The 19414-nt window shown below is 38.4% G+C and overlaps 1 protein-coding gene across 2 annotated transcripts; it reads right to left on the reverse strand.

The window, feature by feature from the left end:
• Positions 1–1090: 1090 nt before the first annotated feature.
• mlf1 (myeloid leukemia factor 1) lies at positions 1091–17899 on the reverse strand. Of its 2 annotated transcripts, XM_002933241.5 has the most exons (8): positions 17758–17899; positions 9855–10011; positions 8728–8772; positions 6776–6862; positions 5021–5140; positions 3964–4123; positions 2826–2964; positions 1091–1785 (listed from the first exon to the last, which is right to left on the reverse strand). In XM_002933241.5, exons 1-8 carry the CDS (start codon positions 17802–17804, stop codon positions 1776–1778), a joined length of 765 nt encoding a protein of 254 aa, XP_002933287.1. In that variant the 5' UTR covers positions 17805–17899; the 3' UTR covers positions 1091–1775. The 2 variants fall into 2 exon arrangements, with proteins under 2 accessions (XP_002933287.1, XP_002933288.1); XM_002933242.4 differs by lacking the exon at positions 8728–8772 and having other exon boundaries at positions 17758–17898.
• Between the last annotated feature and the right edge of the window lie 1515 nt (positions 17900–19414).

The raw sequence follows: 19414 nt of genomic DNA on the forward strand, positions 1-19414 counted from the left end.
TTTCTCCACTCTTTTTTTCTCTGTCCTTCTCTGTTTAATTGCTCTTTAAATTTCTCTTTCCTATGATGTCCTCCCCCTTCCACTTGCTCACTGCCAGTGTCGGACTGGGATGCCAGGGGCCCACACTCTTCAAACTGTTTTTTCACTTCTCACTCAACCTTTATATTTTCCTAGTTTTTTTTCTTTATGTACTATAAACTATTTTTCTTTATATTTATTCAATTTGTTCCCATATAGAAATAGGAAATGACCATGAATTAGGCCAAATAGTTAGAAGAAGGAGGGCGCACTGACACCTGGCCCCACTGGGAGTTTCCATGGTATCCCTGTGGGCCAGTCGACACTGCTCAGCGCTTTCTTTTGTCCCTTATGTGCTGTCCTTCTTTTTGTATTTTGTAATTCCCCCTCCTATTTTTTTTGTGCACTTTTCTCCTTGTCCTCTTTCTCTTCTCCTCTCCCCATTCCCCATATAGTCTGCTAACCCACTTCAGGTTATACTCCACAGGAGATTTTGATCAGATTTTGTGGCCCAGATTTTATCTGATCTTTTTATGCAACAGCACAGTATTTCGTAGGATCCAACAAATTCTGATCGCCATAGGCTGTAATGTAAATTTGGATCAGATAAAGTTGGATGGTGTGTTTTGTTATACAGTATCTAGTAGAATTAAGTCTAATTCTAGTAGATACTGTATAACAAAACACACCAATTCATCTGCATCCAACAGTTATTGTAATTCAATGGGAAAGAAAGTTGCTCCAACTGAATTTGACCACAGCATGCCTTGTTTGCATTCAGCAGGCACATTGTGTCAGCAGAAGTTGGCAAAAGTTACGTGTAGTTTACACAACAGCTTTTTGTATCATACCCATTATATTTTAATCCTTGTGATTATATCAGATCCAACGCCATCCGACAAAAGTGCTTGTGCAGCCCTTCAGCTTCTGCATGCCATTATAATTATCTTTTTCCCAGCTGTAGGTAATGGTTTTGATTATCTCAGTGAAAGCTGCAGAGAATGGTTTGCAGGACACAGCCTAGAGTTAATTGTCTTGTAACAGAAATCTTAATCATAAACGGAAGAAAAACTAAACGTACAAAGTATTTATTTTCATTGGAAACATTAAATCACAATTAAGTTTTGATTGTTGCACAATACAGAATCTACATCATTGTATAAAATTAGTTCCAGCATATTTACTATGTAGAACACAATGACTATTCATGATTTAAAAAAATTACAATTTGTAATATTACTTTAATTGAATTATTTTCACTAGACCACTAAAGCAAACACAGCTATTATACAAGCCTCTGCAACTAATATAGTTAATGGGGGCATTAACTGAGATAAATATTTAACCAGTTTAATTAGAAATCTTTTTACAAATAATTGTACACATTACCTTACAAACATGCTGTGCTAGCTTATCTTTCCATGAACTGTGCAATATATATATTTCTCTCTCTCTATATATATATATATATAAATACACACTTCCACACATTTTCTTTGCATCATAGCCACCTATTAATGTCAATGCCCAAGGCGTTACTGCTACAAAATCTATGCAATTTCTTATTATGTAGATATAGATGTCTACAGAGTGGTGAGACACCTCCAACATAAGAGTCCAGAACAGATAGCTCATCCAAAAAATGCAGAGGAAACTCATGTGCATGTCTCAATCATTTATTTAGTGATCTCCTTGCACAAGATGGTTTCACACCATTGGCTGGAACACTTCAGCTTTTAGGTGACTGGTGCCGAGTCTCACTTCTCCCTGTAATAAATATATTGATTATTACGTGTGGAATTAGTAATTATTGTATTTTCCTTTCTATATTACCAACTCCTTCCCATAGTTAATAGTTCAGAATTGTTAGCACCCTTTCCTGGCCAAACCCAGGCAGAATCATACAAATGTGTGTATATTTACCTCTGGTGGTTACTGGCAAAGGAACCGAAGAATATACATCTTTAAAAGAATATTCTACCTTTTCCCAATCTGTCTTCTTGAATCTAGCAGAAGTGTGTGCATTTTATGTTAGATTTTCCTTTTACTCACTAGGTTTTTTTTGGAGGAGTGTCTGCTAAACATAATATTTGTATGCCTAAGGCAGGTTTCTAAAAACCATTCACTTCCCCATAAAGAAACCATAACTAACCACATTACTGTTCTTAATACATTTAAGTTTCTATGCTATTGCCTCCCATAGAAGCTTTTGTCTGTGTGAGTCTCCATAGGTGTTGCTATAGTGTTTATTTCTGTCAGTGGGTTTTTTCTATATATTGCCTCAACATTTTACAGCTCTAAACATAAATTAGTTTAAGAGCTGTGAAATAGCCTTAAAGATATACTGACACCTGAAACTTTTTTTTTAAAATATCATAACATGTCTTTGCATGCTGTTTATAATGTTGCCATAAAAGTATTTGCCCAATGCTTTTACATTACCTATCTGATCCCCTAAGCTCCTTTATGAGGGCTGCCATATTTGTACAACAGTAGTCCATTAGCATAAGAAACTAGAACTGACAGGTTGAGAAGGGACAGTCAGGGTTAGGAATTTCAAGTATTACTTACAAAAGCAGACATATCAATGAAAAATGATTTAGATGACCTAAAGGTAACTTTATATGAAGATTCATATTTTGAAAAGTAGTTTTTTTCATGTTGTGCAGAGCAGATGGGTACCTGAACTTCCTTACTTCTACATTATAGGGATGTACTTGTTTCAATAATAAATACATACACACTTTTTCAAATTTTTCATCTCAATATTTAAATAAAAATACTATGGTAAAATATTACAGTCTCACCTTGCTGGCAACTGCGGCTGGCTTTTGCTTGGTATATGTTTAACAGTTCTGTGTTTTGGAGCTTCTACTGCATTTCCTGGAAATGACTTAATCTTTAAAACCTCTCTTTGCCATTCATTATCAAAAGATGGCCCTTCAGCTGTGGGACAAAAGTACACAATCAGAACAGAAGTTCAAGCCATCATGTTTACAGAGATATGTGTTTCCTCTATCCAATGAGGAATAAATGTCTACATTACTGAAAGTGAAAATGTATCTTATTGAGTAACAATAGCAATATACATTTTTCTAAATACATAGTGTCTCTGTATTTTATCTAGATATACTGTAAGTAGTGTGTGCTACTAATATGGAAATATTTATTTGAGCGAGAAACTATTACATTGCTTAATCCACCACTTATTTTTAGACACTTTAATTTGACTTTTTCAAATAAAAGATTTGCAGCAGAACTGTCTAAAGAGATTTATTTGGAAATAGGATATTAGGTCTCATTTACCACTGCCCCAGACACAACCCACCAGCATTTCTGGGTGCTGCTGCTTGGGGCAGAGAGTTTATTCTCTGCATTATATGATCACAAAGTCCAGGTATTATACTTTTTACCAAGTCAGTTTGCAAGTCAAAATTATGTAGCACAAAAATAAAACATGCATCAAAAAGAATTCTACACACAGACAACTAGAATAACCAATCTGTGATTAATAGACTAGTGGTGGAAACCACAGATTGTGGTTGCAGTTCCATTTCTTACCATGGGCCCTATATTTTGTTAAATTTGTTTTTTGTAGGGGTAGCTTTTTGCCACTGCTGGTAATGTGCCCCTGACTCACAACCCAGTTTTGTGCCTGTTTTTGTTTTACATTCTATTGCACACCAACTTATATTTGGTGAATTATGTCCAAACTAGCAGTTTTATTAATGATCCACTAAAAAGTAAATTTGGTGATTAACATATTACCAAACAAATTACACAGATAATAAAATCAATGAAACCACCTTCTGTTAGTAAGCACAAATAGTATCTTTTGAAAGAAAGGTTAAAACCACAGCAGTACATTTAGGGGTTGGCTCTATTCAGCCCATTAAATAAAACATTTTTCATATAAAACATAATTTCTGCTTTATTAATGTTCACCTTCATCCAAATTGAGGAATTCTTGGTTGAGTTCTTGATCCCCTGTTTTGTGATTCCTACTTTTCTGGATAATGTGGGCTCTGTCATGGATGTGATGACCAATAGCCATTTTCTCAATTCCACTTTCAGAATCTCTTACAGCTTTCTTTGTCTCTTTTATCTGAACATAAAAAAAGAAAAAACATTTTCCAAGCAGTTTAAAAAAAATGTTTTTTTCATATGAATGCTAGTGCATGGTATGAAGGCCATATGGTATACCAGTATATTAATTCAATAATGCAGCATGAACTTGTACAGATAAAAAATAGTGTTGTGCTAACGTGGTGGCATGAACTGATATGCAGTACTATAACTTTAACATTGTTAATCAAGGGCTTCAATCAAATAGTACAAATGGTTTATTTATTATAGAAAACATCAGAGTGTTACTCAATGATATTTTTAAAAACATATCCTTTCAAGCCAAATCACTTTCTAAAAAGGACAGGACCAAGATGTCTTAAATTTAGACACTGTCATACTTCTGTGTGCTTTAATGAAATATTACCTGTTGCCTTCAACACTTAACTTGGCAATAGACTGGATGATGATAATGTGTTGGTATTTTCTTCATGAAACAACCAATTACTGATCTGTCATGCTGACTGACTGGAAACTCTAGGCTGCTGCTCTCTTTAGTATATTATTAGAGACATTTGATTACCCAGTGTGCCTTGGGCTGCCAGCGTGCTATTTTCTGCTGCCTTTTTTTACTGCACACATGGAAATAGACATAATGTGAAAATCAGATTTAAAATCTAATTATCACATTAGGTGTAACAGCTGAAAATCTGCCTTTATATTAATCCTGGAACAAAAGGCTCAAAATAATCCAACCGCAGCATAGTACATTGTACACTGTACAGTGAAGGGTGGAATTCACAACACTGGTAAGTCACCTGGTTGGGGGGGGGGGTTGATGCCAAACTGTGAAGGTAAACAACCCCTTTAATTTTTTTTATTTTGACAAATGGCTAAGAATGGAGGATGAACCTATGTAAAACACTGTGATACTTACGCCTCCCGGAGCTCTCCGTGTCTGACTTGAAGCTTGGAAAACCTTTGCTGGTTCATCTCCTGTTTTGGAATATGTCATTACTGATGATGAGCTAAATGAGTGAGTACAAGGATCTCCTTCCTGATGGAGAAAAAAAAAAATATATATATATATATAGCAGTAAAAAAAAAAAAAAAAAAGGAAGCTTATTCTTTAAATGAAAGAGTGGCAGACACGGTAGAGCTAACAACACGATAATTTACTGTAGTATATTGTTTACATAATTTGGCAGTTTTGACAAATAAGGCCTACAATTGGTTATTAGGTAAGCCTCTATGCACACTATCAGCTTACAGGAGGCTTTATTTGGTAGTAAATCTTGTTTTTATTCAACCAAAATTTAAAAAATAACTCCCTGGTTTGGGGGCACTGAGAGCAACATCCAAGGGGTTGGTGGGCAACATGCTCACTTGCCACTGGTTGGAGATCACTAGTAAACTGTATTCAAACACTACTGAAGAGGTAAAAAAAAATGACACCTTGTAGTATGTACAGTTTTATTTGTAGTTCTACAGAAGATAGGAGTCTAGATAGAACAAGCAGATTAAGAACAGCATAAAAACCCATGCTCTGCTGGGGTTCAAAAAGCAAATACAAGCTGGAAAGGCAGCAACACAGTTATAGCTTGATGGGTGAGAGTAATTATTTTTTTTTAACCTGAAGAATCAGAAATAAGATATTGCTGCATTTACAAATGAATGACACATATATAGACTTGGCTCTTTCACTGTACACTTAAGCCCCCTCTCTCTGGCTCTGTGACATGACCCAAAATAGAATAAGGCTATAAACAGAGCATATGTAAAAGACAGAAAAAGGAGGCAGGCATGAAAAGTACAGGCTGGACAGTTTCTGAGAAAGTCCTGTTAATAGTTTTCTTTGGCAGATAAATGATGGCTTCAGGAACCCTAAAAGGGCATGCTTAGATAAGGAGGAGCACTAACATAAGCTTTTCTCAGATCAAGACAGAACTTTAGCAAGAAAGACACATTGGAGAGACTTAACTCATACTGAGCTAACAATGCTTAATACATGTTTTTGCTTGTATGGAAATGTTACCTCTGGATATCTTCCTCCTTCAAAACAAAATACTAAAAATGTGTCTTATGCACACTGGGTCAATGCAAACCCGCTATAATCTAATTCTACGTTAAATTTTAGCCACCGATTTGCACCCTTTAAATGCATATGTACAAAGTATTTCCTCCAAACACCCTTTCTAAAGTAAACACCATTTTGGATGCTCCCACAATCCCTTATAATTGGTTAAAAGCCATTGCTAAATTGGCTGTCGAAGCTCCCCCACCAGGAAGACTGGTGATTTAGAATTCTAAATGGCATAGCCATATGACTATGGTGTTGTTTGTATTTACCAGCCCTCCTCAGTTATCTCTTTGACAGGTGCAGGTAAGCAAGCAGTCATCTGTGTAAAATCATGGTCAGATGTAAGCAGTTATTCCATATTAGTGCAAACAACTTCCAGTAGCAAGTGTAAATAATGCAACACAATTCTATTATATAACTCCTTAGGCTAATGTCACACATGGCATTTTCTTCACCAGTGCAAATAAGTTAAGTTAAGAAAATGCCAAGCCACTGACCTAACAAGGGGCCTTACTATACTGGCAGGGGATTAGCATCTCTGCAACATATGACAATAGCTTTAATGTAACTGATTATTATTAATTCAATAACACTGGCAGAGCCACAACTTACAACATTTCTGTGCATATCTCTCATTCTGTTGCGCATGTTTGCCATCATACTATCCATGGAGTGGAAAACATCTCTGAAGTCTGAACTCTATTAAAAAAAAAACCCAAAAAGGATCAAAGTAACATCTATAAATACATAATTTTATCATTAGGTTTTGTTTGTTTCATGCTGTAAAATTATATTTGCATTTATTTTCCCTAACAAACAAGTAAAACTAAGAATGTTGTCACACAGTAGGACTTAATATTTGCTTCCCTCAGGAGACAAACATACTTTTATTAATAGATATGTAATGTTGCTATAGATATACAGAATACCTAATCTAAGGTAAGCAATATGGCATCTCTCTGCTCATAAGAATAAATGCAAATGTGCAAAGAATACATGTTTTTGGAACACAACAGACAACAATACAATGGTTTACATTCTATACATAGAAATATGGGTGCAGGGAGTCCATGTACAGGTTACTGATTTCCAGGTTGACCCAAAGCCCACAGGACCCACAGGTGGAGTGGATTGAAATTTTGGCAACCAATCTTGGTTTGGGTTGTGTGTGGGTTAGACAGGAAAAATACACTCCCTCCTCTGTTCCTGAAGATTCTCTCTGTGGGAACCAGAGGCATGAGCAGAAGTAACACATGGAGCTGTAAGACATGGGTATGGGTTGGGTGCAGGTCCTACAATAGCAAAATCTGGGGGTTAGGTTCGGGTGCGAGTTAAGTCTTGCAGGTTAGGGTCGGTGTGAATAGAGTTTTTTCTGATACGTACATCACTAGTACAGGTCAGTAAGGGTTATTTAACAACTTTAGTGCCTGTTCTTTAACCACTTAGTGCTTTTAATGAAAGAGGCAAGCAAGGAATCCAGAGCAAGTAAAATTTCACTCTTGTGAATTATAAATTAGGCTCATTTTTCCCATGCATTATGTAACATTTAAGTGAAAGGGATCAGAAAGCTACAGCACAAGTTTAATTTGTATATTACTATATTTGTTTTTCTTTTCAGTATTGCCAAAGCATGGCAAATACCTGCGTTACCTTATTATCAATTGTTTACAGACTCAGCACAATTAACCCCATTACTGATTTAAAGGGGTGGTTCACCTTTAACTTAACAATTAGTATAATATAGGATGGCCTATACCTAGCAAATTTGCAATTGGTTTTCATTAATTATTTTTTAAAGTTTTTAAAATATTTACCTTCCTCTTCTGCTTCTTTCCAGGGTCACTGACCCTGGCAGCCAAAACCTAATGCTTTGCAAAGCTACAAGTTTATTGTTATTGTTACTCTTTCTTACTTTTCTTTTAATTCAGATCCTTTCCTATTTACATTCCCATCTCTTGTTCAAACCACTGCCTGGTTACTGGGTAAATAAGACCACAGCAACCAAATAGTTGCTAAAACACCAAACTGCAAAGCTGCTAAATAAAACCATAAAAAATGAATACCGCTTTAACCCAATAACCATGTCATTTCCCAGCAGCTGCCGAACATGTTTCCAACAAAGCATGTACTTATAACAGTTCCCAGCACCTACACTTACACTCACATACTGTAGATCTACTCTTTCATGTTTAACCCATCCAATCCCACAGCACACCCCATACCAGACCCAATTAATAAAGAAAAAACTTTCAAAGAATCGCTGTCAACAAATTACCATCTCAAACTTTGATACCCTTGGCCAAGGGGAAGAAAACCTCATTCAATTCTGCTCCGTGTATAATAGTATAAAGTGAAGACTCGATTTTGAAGTCAATAAATGCCACATAAATTCATTTTTACTTTACTTTTTCTCCTGCTACAACATGCCTTTCCTATAACATTAACATGCATTTTTTCATTCAAGTCTCAAGGATTATTCACAAAACCTGCTGAATTGCTGTTAGTGTTTGAAAGCAGCACAATGCTGACAATCCATAAAGAGCAAGCAATCCTAGGCTACTAACCATTCCAGTAAAACTGTCAGTAGGCATAGAGCTGAGGCTGGAAGCCTGCAAAAAAAGGGTTCATTCTCATAAATATTCTTAAATAAGCAGAAGCTTCAAAATATCATATTGTTCAGCATTATCTTCTTGCTGATATTATCAGAGGATGACTATTTGTAGGCTTGAATTATGAATCAGCAGTAATGTGGAATCTTCTACTAACAAAAATCCTATGGAAAAAGAAACATTGGCAACCAACTAGACCAACGAGTCCAAGTAGCTCTGCTGATCACAATAGTGAAGCTGCAATAAGACATTAAAAATGGAATGCAAAAAAAAAAACAACTTGCAAACAGATAATAAGAATGTAAGTACATTGTAAAATTGGGAGAAAAACCTCAGGAGAGCACTGAATACAGCTTTATCATTTCAGTAAAGTAATTGTAAATGTAAGTGCTATTGAAAGCATTGTCTGTACTTCTCTATCCCCTGCATTGCTATCTTTCTATTCTCTGCAGTAGCCAGTTATTCTCCAACCAACTCTCCATTTCTCACAATGCCTTGAACACTTTTGTCATTTTTACAGGTCTTTTCACCAGAGAACATGCAAGGCATTGTGGGGAATGGAGTCTAAGCCTGATAAATACAGAAGATTAACTCCTTCTCTACTGTGCTCATGCTGGCTAAAATAGAATTTCTATTTTTATTTCTATATTTTGCAGGCAACTGAACAGATTTCCAAGCAACGGTATTACATAGTTCTTTTTTTAGAGAAGTGAATTTGTGTGCTAAATATAGCCATGGAATGATGCCAAGTTTGCTTTTATCAGTTACACAGTTGAGAGGTATAGGAAGAGCCATCTGCTGTAAAGGGTTCTGCAGAGCCTGTTACTGTAATGATATGCTTTGCTTGGAAGCTAAAACAGCCAACAGAATGCTAGACTATTATTGAAACTATACAGCACAGAACAGCTGTGGATTACATGCCAAGGAAGCAGGAAAGCAAGTAAGGGCTTTTAAAGGTTGGCATTACTGCAGCATAAGAATGCACATAAGCTTACAATCAGTTCTTTGAAATGAATCAGACTATAAAATCTCAGCTGATGACAGCACTGTGCATTGGAGAAGAGCTTAGAGAAAAAACATACCCTGTGATCTTCTCTCAGAGCCACCTGGGACCCTGGCTGCCCTCTCCGACCCCGAGATCGGCCATCTGTGATACTAAGAAATGGATCACGTCCAAAAGGATCAGAGAAACTTCTCATCATCTGCCTGACATGTTCTTGGTGTGCAATGAATGGATCTCTGTGAGACCAGAAATATTAACATAAGGAATGTTATACAAAGCAGCTAACACAGAAAAAAGCTTTATTTTGTAACACAAATACGCAAAAACTAATCATATACACAAAATGTCTAAATAACAAATAGAACAATATCATCTTGATTTTGCAGATCAACAATCTACAGTTGACATCATACAGTATATTATCTCCTTGGGCCACAAGACTCAAAAAGTAATCGCAAATTGTTGGATTTAGATGTTGCAATTTGGATAAAAAACTTAAACCCTGGAAGCACTTCAGAAACATTGGCAAAATTCTATTTTTGCCTGTTTTACAGCAAGTGTTTTAGCAGATAACCCAGATCTGTTACAGTACACACATTTATTAAAAACTGTGAATGTAGACCAGACAAATCCAAGCTGTTGCTTATGGTCGTTGTGGCCAGTCTAATTCAAAGACACTATAGTGATATAAGCTGGTTTGTAAGAAACATTCAGCATCATTTTGCTTGCTTCCAATCACAAATCAATATATGGGTAGTAGGTCTGACTGGAGCTTTTTTTTTTAGCAGTAATGAGGAACTGCAGCACATTACACTTGTAATACATGAACCATGCTCAGCTTCAACTTACATGGCTCAGAGCAAAATGGTGCTCAAAAATGTTGCTGCGGACCCAACAGATTAAAATTGTATTCAGAAGTCTCTATAGTGACAATTACTGGACAGAAGCATGACTTTGTGTCCATAGAAGGAATGCTACAAGGAGATATGGAATGAGTAACTGTTCTAGTATGCACTACTTATACTGATGCTCACATGTACTTATATTCCTAATTATCAGGACAGTGTTGGTAATGTAAGCCAACAGAATTCTATACTATAATATAACTGCCAGACACAATATGGCAGCTAGAATATAACTTTAAGTATACTGAGTATTTTTTACAATATATATTCCCTCTTTAAAGACCACAAATGACTAATTATCATCTCCTAATGCTTGCACCCAATATGTTATAAACCAAATTAGGTACAGCTCTGCTGACATGCCAGATTTAAGTATGTCCTTACTTTGCCTCATTATCACTTGATAATAACCCTGCATGTATCCAATGAACCTGGCATTCAGCTGGAATTTTTCAAAATCTATTTTTAAAGGGAAAATATTCCCAGTTTCTTAGTAGGCGTTGCATTATTTATAAGTCTTCAGTTAATATAAAAGCATATGATATTTTGCACAGAGAGCCTTGTTTATCTGCATACATGTATGTATAACTCTGTTGCTTTGCAACACTGGTCTCCTAAGTTGATTCTGACCTAGGTACTACCTGTAAGGCATTTTTATGTTTGGTTTTTTATGCTTGGGTTTTCACTGGTTGCTCCAGTTTTGTCACACTCCAGAAACATACAGGCAGGTTTATTGCCTCCTAATGAAACTGACCACAGTGTGTGTTATGTTAAAGTGATAGTGACCCTTTATTTTAAGCTCCACTGGAACAGGGGTGGATATAATTGATGACCAAAGCAATCCACAGCTTTGTCACATTACCTGAATAAATTATAATAAATATGTTTATTTATATTAACAAAAAACTGCCATGATTGCTCTTACATATTTACCTGACTTAGAACAGTTTTAATTGACTACTCAGGCACAAATAAAAGTAAAAAACTCACGTTATTACAAATTCATAAAAATCTATACTGACCCCTCACAATTAGCATAATGCATTTCATGTTTACCCAAACAATTAATCATAGGCTCCAAGTTTATTGGATATGAGTATATTGATTTAGCACAGTGACTTTTGTTGGCCACATCATTAGAAAGCATGGTGGTACCTCTGACATACCATATCAGAAGCTGAATTTTAAACACAGCATAACTGTATGAAACAAATGCAATATTGTCTGATACCATAATCATTCAATATTACCTCTGATATCACTTTCCAAACTGTATTTTACTGTTACTGATATTCCTAACAAAGATACCTGGGAAGGCCTTTTTAAATTAATCAAATGTGTTCAGTCTATTGATGTACAAACCAATTAAACAAATTAAATTTGTTCCTAGACTAGCAACTTCACAACGTATGGGTCTAGTAGAGAAATGATCTGCATGGATTTATGTAACACTGGGCCTTGAATGTGATTCCAGCACAGGATGCTGTCTCAACCCTTCTATCAACACTTTAATTTAACTTTATACTTAGAACATGTCACCTTTCACTTACTTCTACAGTTACTGTGAGGCCACAGTGATCCGTGCAGGCTTCTCTCTAAATACCAACACGCAAAGATCCATTCTTAACACTGGGTTCAGTCCTGCAATCAGCAGGTTTGTAATACAGCATGTGTGGGCATGTAACATCGCATGTGTGGGCATGCCAGTAAATAAATCGCTGGCTGCATGTATCTGACACCTACAAATAGCTATTTGACTTCTGTTGCTTTCCTAGGTTCATATTTGATTGCTTGGCTAATGGAAGCACTGGCCAGGGTATCAGATAAGTGAATACAATCACTGGGGGATGCCTAACTTTTGGACCCCCCCTCCCTCCAAGCGATTGTGACTTTCCTTCTCCTTTAATGACTCGGTAAGGTATTAAAGCTCAGCACTCCTGCTGAAAACCCTTAGCAAAGAAAAGAGTTGGACTGCTTAAAGCAGTAACCTTAACCAGGTAGAGCATTTTATTTTGTGAAGCACCGCATTTAAAAGGTTTGGATTTGGCCAAATACCGAATCCTACACAGAATATTTGGTGGCATTCTGACCCAAATCCGAATACTAGTTTGCATATTCACGTTTCAGCAAATTCCAATAAAACTGCATCATCTAAAAACTATGGTGCTGTCAGATGTCCAGTGCTTTGAAGTCAAATGGCTTTAAGGGTCCAGATGTGGTCCAAGGGAACACTAAGGGGCTGATTTACTAATCCACGAACGGTCCGAAGGCGTCCGAATGCGTTTTTTCCGTAATGATCGGTATTTTGCGATTTTTCCGCAAAATGTCGCAACTTTTTCGTAGCGCTACGACTTGCGCGAAAAGTCGCGACTTTTTCGCAGCTTTCGCGCCGAGTACGAAAGTTTCGGATTCATTCAAGCTTCAGTATGGTGACTTTTCTTGGGCCAGGTTGGAGCTGCATAGTGCCATTGAGTCCTATGGGAGGCTTCCAAAATCATGCTAAGTCTGAAAGTTTCGCCCGCCGCTTACGAGCGCTCAATACGAAAAAGTCGCGACAAGATACAAGCAAATCGTAATGGCTACGAAAAAGTCGCGACTTTTCGCGCAAGTCGTAATGGTTACGAAAAATTTACGAAAAGTCGTAACGGCGACTAAAAAAACGCAAAAAATATGAAAAAGTCGCAAAATGTTTGTTTTCCAATCGGAATTTTTCCAATTCGGATTCGTGGGTTAGTAAATCAGCTCCCAAGGATTCTGCAGAATTCTGCAAAAAGTACAAGGAGTCAGCTGAAAAAGCAATCACACAGAATGCTGAAGAAAGCCCAATTATGCAACTGGAAAGGTTAGATACAGTGATTCTTGTGTCATGGACTGTAAATTTATTTTGAGGGGCTTTGTTGCTTGTGGAGAGTTGCCCAATCTGTGCCTTTGCCCAGCACGCTTGCTTGCTTACATTTTCAATAAAAAAAAGCAGTTGTGGCCATGCAACTTTTGGCATAGTCGCTAAAAATGTGGCCATCCATTTAAAGTACTTGTCACAAGTCAAAAGTGACGCCCTTCAGGCTAAGAAGATTTCAGCGCAACTGCATCTCATTTGCATTAAAGCACTTATTTTAATACACTTGCAGTAACTGCATCAGACTCATGGCCCCCTCACAGATGCAATTACACTATAATTATCAGAAAAAACATTGCCTTGTTGATAGCAACAAGAAAGAAGAAAAAAGAATAGGTTAGGGAACATTAGGATACATATACCACATGTACTACATAATGCAGAGTTTTTCCAGCATCGCATTGTGTGCAAGCGGTGATATTTGCTCTATGCATAATTACTGGCAAAATCACAACTGCACACACATTTTGTTGCAAATTAAAAGCGATTGCACAGAAGTTTACCTGGTCTCATTTCTGGTGTTCATCGTGCAAGTGACCTCTGAACCTAATTATTCAAGTGCAAGTGAGCTGCCTACTGACACTAAGGGGTATATTTATCATCCTGTGTAAAAAGTGGAGTAAAACATTACCGGTGATGTTGCTCATAGCAGCCAATCAGATGTTTTGCTTTGGTTTTCTAACTAATGAAATCTAATTGCTGATTGGTTGCCCTAGGCAACATCACTGGTAATGCTTGACTCCACTTTTTACACAGCATGATAAATATACCCCTAAGTGCGAAAGAAACCCTGGAACTACCACCTGGGCAGGAAGTCAGCGGTAGCCCAAGGGTTCCCCTGCATCCCCTGCATGAAGTGGTCGTTTTAGAAAACAGTTATATGGAAGTTCAAGAAGTGTATTTTCACACAAGTACCGTATAGGTTGATGAACAACATGCAACTGACTGCAGGGGCATTGCAGGGACCACAACTTCAATTGTGGACGTACAAGAGCCCTATAATATATAATCTGTGGTGCCATAAAAGCTATTCTGCAACTAAGTGGCCACTTCAATTTACATTAAGAGAAAGAAATAAAAGATAAATATAATTCTAAGCAACCTTACTACTCCCTTGCTTGTTCTGATTACATATACCAGTATTAAGCACCCCCCAGCCAATACTTCCCCACATTTCCCACAATGCCTTACACACCTCTCCTTTTTTCCAGGTTGAACATTACATGAGCTCTATAATATAAGCTCTGCAGTACAATAAAAGTAGTTACTCTGCAGGTGAGATTCAAAGCTCCACAGTTTGGTCTATGATGCTGTGCAGCGGAAGTTATGGGTACATAAAAGACAAGTTCAAATACACATAGGCATTTAGTAATGAGGTGGGGGTCAAAACGGCTTTTGCACGCTGCTTACCAGCTCACTTTACGTGCACTTTTTGACACCTGGGGGCCCATTTACTTACTCACGAACGGGCCGAATGCGTCAGATTGCGTTTTTTTCATAATGATCGGTATTTTGCGATTTTTCAGATAATTGTCGCAACTTTTTCGTTGCCATTCCGAATGTTGCGCAAAATCTGGCGACTTTTTCGCAGCTTTCGCGCCGAGTACGAAAGATTCGGATTCATTCAAGCTTCAGTATGGTGACTTTTCTTGGGCCAGGTTGGAGCTGCAGGGTGCCATTGAGTCCTATGGGAGACTTTCCTTGGGCCAGGTTGGAGCTGCAGAGTGCCATTGAGCCCTATGGGAGACTTTCCTTGGGCCAGGTTGGAGCTGCAGGGTGCCATTGAGTCCTATGGGAGGCTTCCAAAATCATGCTAAGTCTGAAAGTTTCGCCTGCCGCTTACGAGCGCTCAATACGAAAAAGTCGCGACAAGATACAAGCGCATCGTAATGGCTACGAAAAACTCGCGTTTTTTCGCGCAAATCGTATCGGTAACGAAAAAGTCGCGACAATTTCCGCAAAGTCGTAAAGGCGCCGAAAATTCACAAAAAATACGAAAAAGTCGCAAAATGTTCGTTTTCCAATCGGAATTTTCCCAATTCGGATTCGAATTCGTGTCTTAGTATATGTGCCCCTAGGCATTAGGCACACCTTAGTTTCAATGACAGAAAGGCACTTGGGCAAGCTGAACATGATCCACCTCCCACACTTCTAAAAACATAATGACAAGAATATTTCTTTCTGATAAAATTTACCATAGTGTATGTGAATGCTACAATGTCAATGATTTATAATCTCTGTAAAAGCTGAGTAGAATAAGTTGCAGCTATCTAAATATAAAAGAAGAATAATACTAATTATGAGGGCACCTGTAGACACTTCACTCTATCTAATGCCTTGTGAAAACACAGCCAGGGAAGGTGAGTAGTCTGACAGGCAGTTATGGAACGTCTACTGCACAACATTCCTTGTTCCACAGCACAAGGGAAGAATATGCAGTTGGCAAACATGGACAGATATTGGAACAGCATTATACAAGGACAGTATCCTTGAAACAGGTTCAAATGGCAATCTTAATACAGTACATGCTAAATTTTAGCTTCCCAGTTCCCAGATTAGTTCTCAACTGTTCTTTAAACAGAGTTCACCCAAGTAAAGCTACGAAATATGCCACTTACAGCCCAGTTACTCTGCCCACACACCCTCAATGATCTTGTGATGTTCTCTATCTGGCTAATTGTAACCAAAATAGGCGCTCTGTGCGAGGGGATATGGGGAGTTTTACCAGCTTGCCTGTTATACAAAGCTTTGGCAATGCCAGTAATACTCAAGAAGCTCAAGGATATAAAGCAATGTAAGTAAAATCTGCCCCTTGATATTTCCTTTCCACTGGTTACCAGTAACACATTTTCCATTTGCACACCTCTCCTTTTTTCAGGTCTGTTGATTATAGAACATGCAATGTATTATGGGAAATGGAGTCTTTGCTGGACAGGAGCAGACAACTCCAACAGTGTTTCATTTGAATATATATCAAAAATACAATTAAAATAAAGATGAAATAGTATTAATATTAAGGTGACATACATGAAGGCACATAAATGCAAATAAGGTACATTTCAGCATTACTTTATTATTGTGACAATAGAGACTTCGAGGGGGAGAGATGTCTGACAGTTTGTGACAAAAACCCTTAAAAGAAGATAAAAGCATAAGATTCCTCTAAGCAGAACAGTTCAGCACTTAAAGGGTTCCACCCTAAAACAGTGAAATAGAATGCAATTCTAAACAACCTTTACATTTACATTGATTAAAAAAGTTCACTGGTTTTTAAAGGGCATGCTAACCCAAAAATACATTTTTCCCTAACAAAGGAAAACATAATTCATATGCATCTGACTACTGAAACCATGTTGCAAAAGCCAATTTATTAACAGACCAGGAAGAGAAGAGAGTTCTGCTACGGAACATTGTTTCAAGAGCCCAGAGAAGGGATAAAAAACACTTTTGCTAACTAGAATTACGACAAATAAGCCGTTGCAATTGCTTTCATTGTGCAACAACAAAAAAAAAACAAAGCAAAAACACTTTAAACGGATGCCTTTATTTCCTTGTGTCTCCGTGGGTATATATTCTAGCAAATAAAACACCCTATGAAACTCCTCTGTATACATGGTGCACAAGTGGTACATGGCTGAATAAAAGCAGTACTCCAGCTAACTGGTGCCCCTGTATTGCTGAACTGCAGAGAGCTAAACCCTTGCCATAACAAACTCTGAGGGTGAAGACACATGGAGCTACTTAGTAGCAGCTATTTTTTTCATGGCTACTAAACACCAGAAAATATTCTGCCATAGACAATACTGAGAATTGCCTCTGCTAAAACACAGGTAGAAACAATTATTAGTAAATGATCAACATTGTCTATTTTAGTAGGCACAACAAGTAGCTGCTACTAGTAGCTCTGTGTGTCTTCACCCTGAGAGTTGCAGCTGTACCATACATTGTAGAGAATGTTGCACTGGATATAATAACTTATCACTCCCTGCGTTACTTCCTATAGCTTCAGCGCTGGCATATTATAGACTTCTAAACTTTATCTTTCTACATCAGGCTTTCTTGTCTCTCCAAGATCGAAACAAGTCGCAAACTTGATATTTAGGGCCATGTAGCGACCCTCCCTGCGCAGCGCTGTTACCAGTTGCAGAACTGGCATTTCTCCCCAAAACTAACTGACTCACGAAAAGAAAGAGTCGTCGTCGAAGTCCCTCAGCAGGCTGCCGAACATGACTGCAAGGCCCGGGTATAGCAGCACCAGCACCTCACACTTTCCTTCGGGAACTGCCAACTCTCCAGAGCCGCAGCTACTGACATAACGACCGCCCACCTGTCACAAGACCCGCAAGGGCGCGTATGATTGGTTGTTCAGTCACAGAAAAGTCCAGAGAGAGAACGTTTTGCGTCTCCATGGTAAAATCCATCAACACTGCCTGTGCCAAGGGACTGAGAGCTTGAATTTGTTGCTGTAAACTTGCCAAACAGTTGGCACCGAGTAATTGCTGAAACTGTGTAGTTCAAGCACTGTGGTTTAACCAGCTTTATTGGCTCAAATGTTACCAATTGTCGCCTGTACACAGGAGCTCTCTGACTAGGACCCTGAAGGGCATGCTTAGGGTCATGTACTGTATATAAAGCTGTATAAAAAGCTGAAGTACACTATAATTAATAACATAACACATCGCCCCAAATCACTTCGATTTATAAGGCTAATTAAGGTAGGGTCCCATAGGGTTAATATTCTATTTACATAGTTACATAGGGTTGAAAAAAGACCAGTGTCCATCAAGTCCAACCCATCCAAGTAAACCCAGCACCCACAACCCACACCTACCAATCTATACACTCACATTCATAAACTATAAATACAACCACTAGTACTAACTGTAGATATTAGTATCACAATAGCCTTGGATATTCTGTTCAAGAACTCATCTAGGCCCCTCTTAAAGGCATTAACAGAATCTGCCATTACAACATCTCTAGGAAGGGCATTCCCCAACCTCACTGCCCTCACTGTGAAAAACCACCTACACTGCTTCAAATGGAAGCTCCTTTCCTCTAATCTAAAGGGGTGACCTCTGGTGCGCTGATTGTTTTTATGGGAAAAAAGAACATCCCCCAACTGCCTATAATCCCCTCTAATGTACTTGTACAGAGTAATCATGTCCCCTCACAAGCGCCTCTTTTCCAGAGAAAACAACCTCAACCTCGACAGTCTCACCTCATAGCCTTATCCCTACACATCCTTTTTTCCCTAGTTGCTGGGTAGATGCCCAAATATATAATTTTATAATTGCATACCCCCCAACTGTCCCGCTTTTCGCGGGACAGTCCCGGTTTTTACAGCGCGTCCTGGATTGTTCAATGAATGTCCCGCATTACGGAAATGCAGAACATTCATTGAACTATCCAGGCCAGCGGGATGCGCTGGCTACAACGGATCACTCCGGCTCCTTCTTCTTGGGCTCCTGCTCCTTATTCGGCTCCTCGTACGGCGGCGACAGGACCATTTATAAGGTTGCGCCCGTGCGTGACGTCACACGTACGCATGGGCGCAACCTTATAAAAGGACCTGTCGCCGCCTTACGAGGAGCCGAGTAAGGAGCAGGAGCCCAAGAAGTCAATGGGGGCCGCTATGTATGAGGTAATCACTATGGGGGCAATTGGGGGGGTACTGTGTATGGGGGGCTCTGTGTATGGGGGGCTCTGTGTAAGGAGGGCTACTGTGTATGGGGGGACACTGTGTAAGGAGGGCTACTGTGTATGGGGGGGGCACTGTGTATGAAGGGCTACTGTGTATGGGGGGCACTGTGTAAGGAGGGCTACTGTGTATGGGGG

The sequence above is a fragment of the Xenopus tropicalis genome, chromosome 5 (assembly GCF_000004195.4).
Source record: "Xenopus tropicalis strain Nigerian chromosome 5, UCB_Xtro_10.0, whole genome shotgun sequence".
Classification (NCBI taxonomy): Eukaryota; Metazoa; Chordata; class Amphibia; order Anura; family Pipidae; genus Xenopus; species Xenopus tropicalis.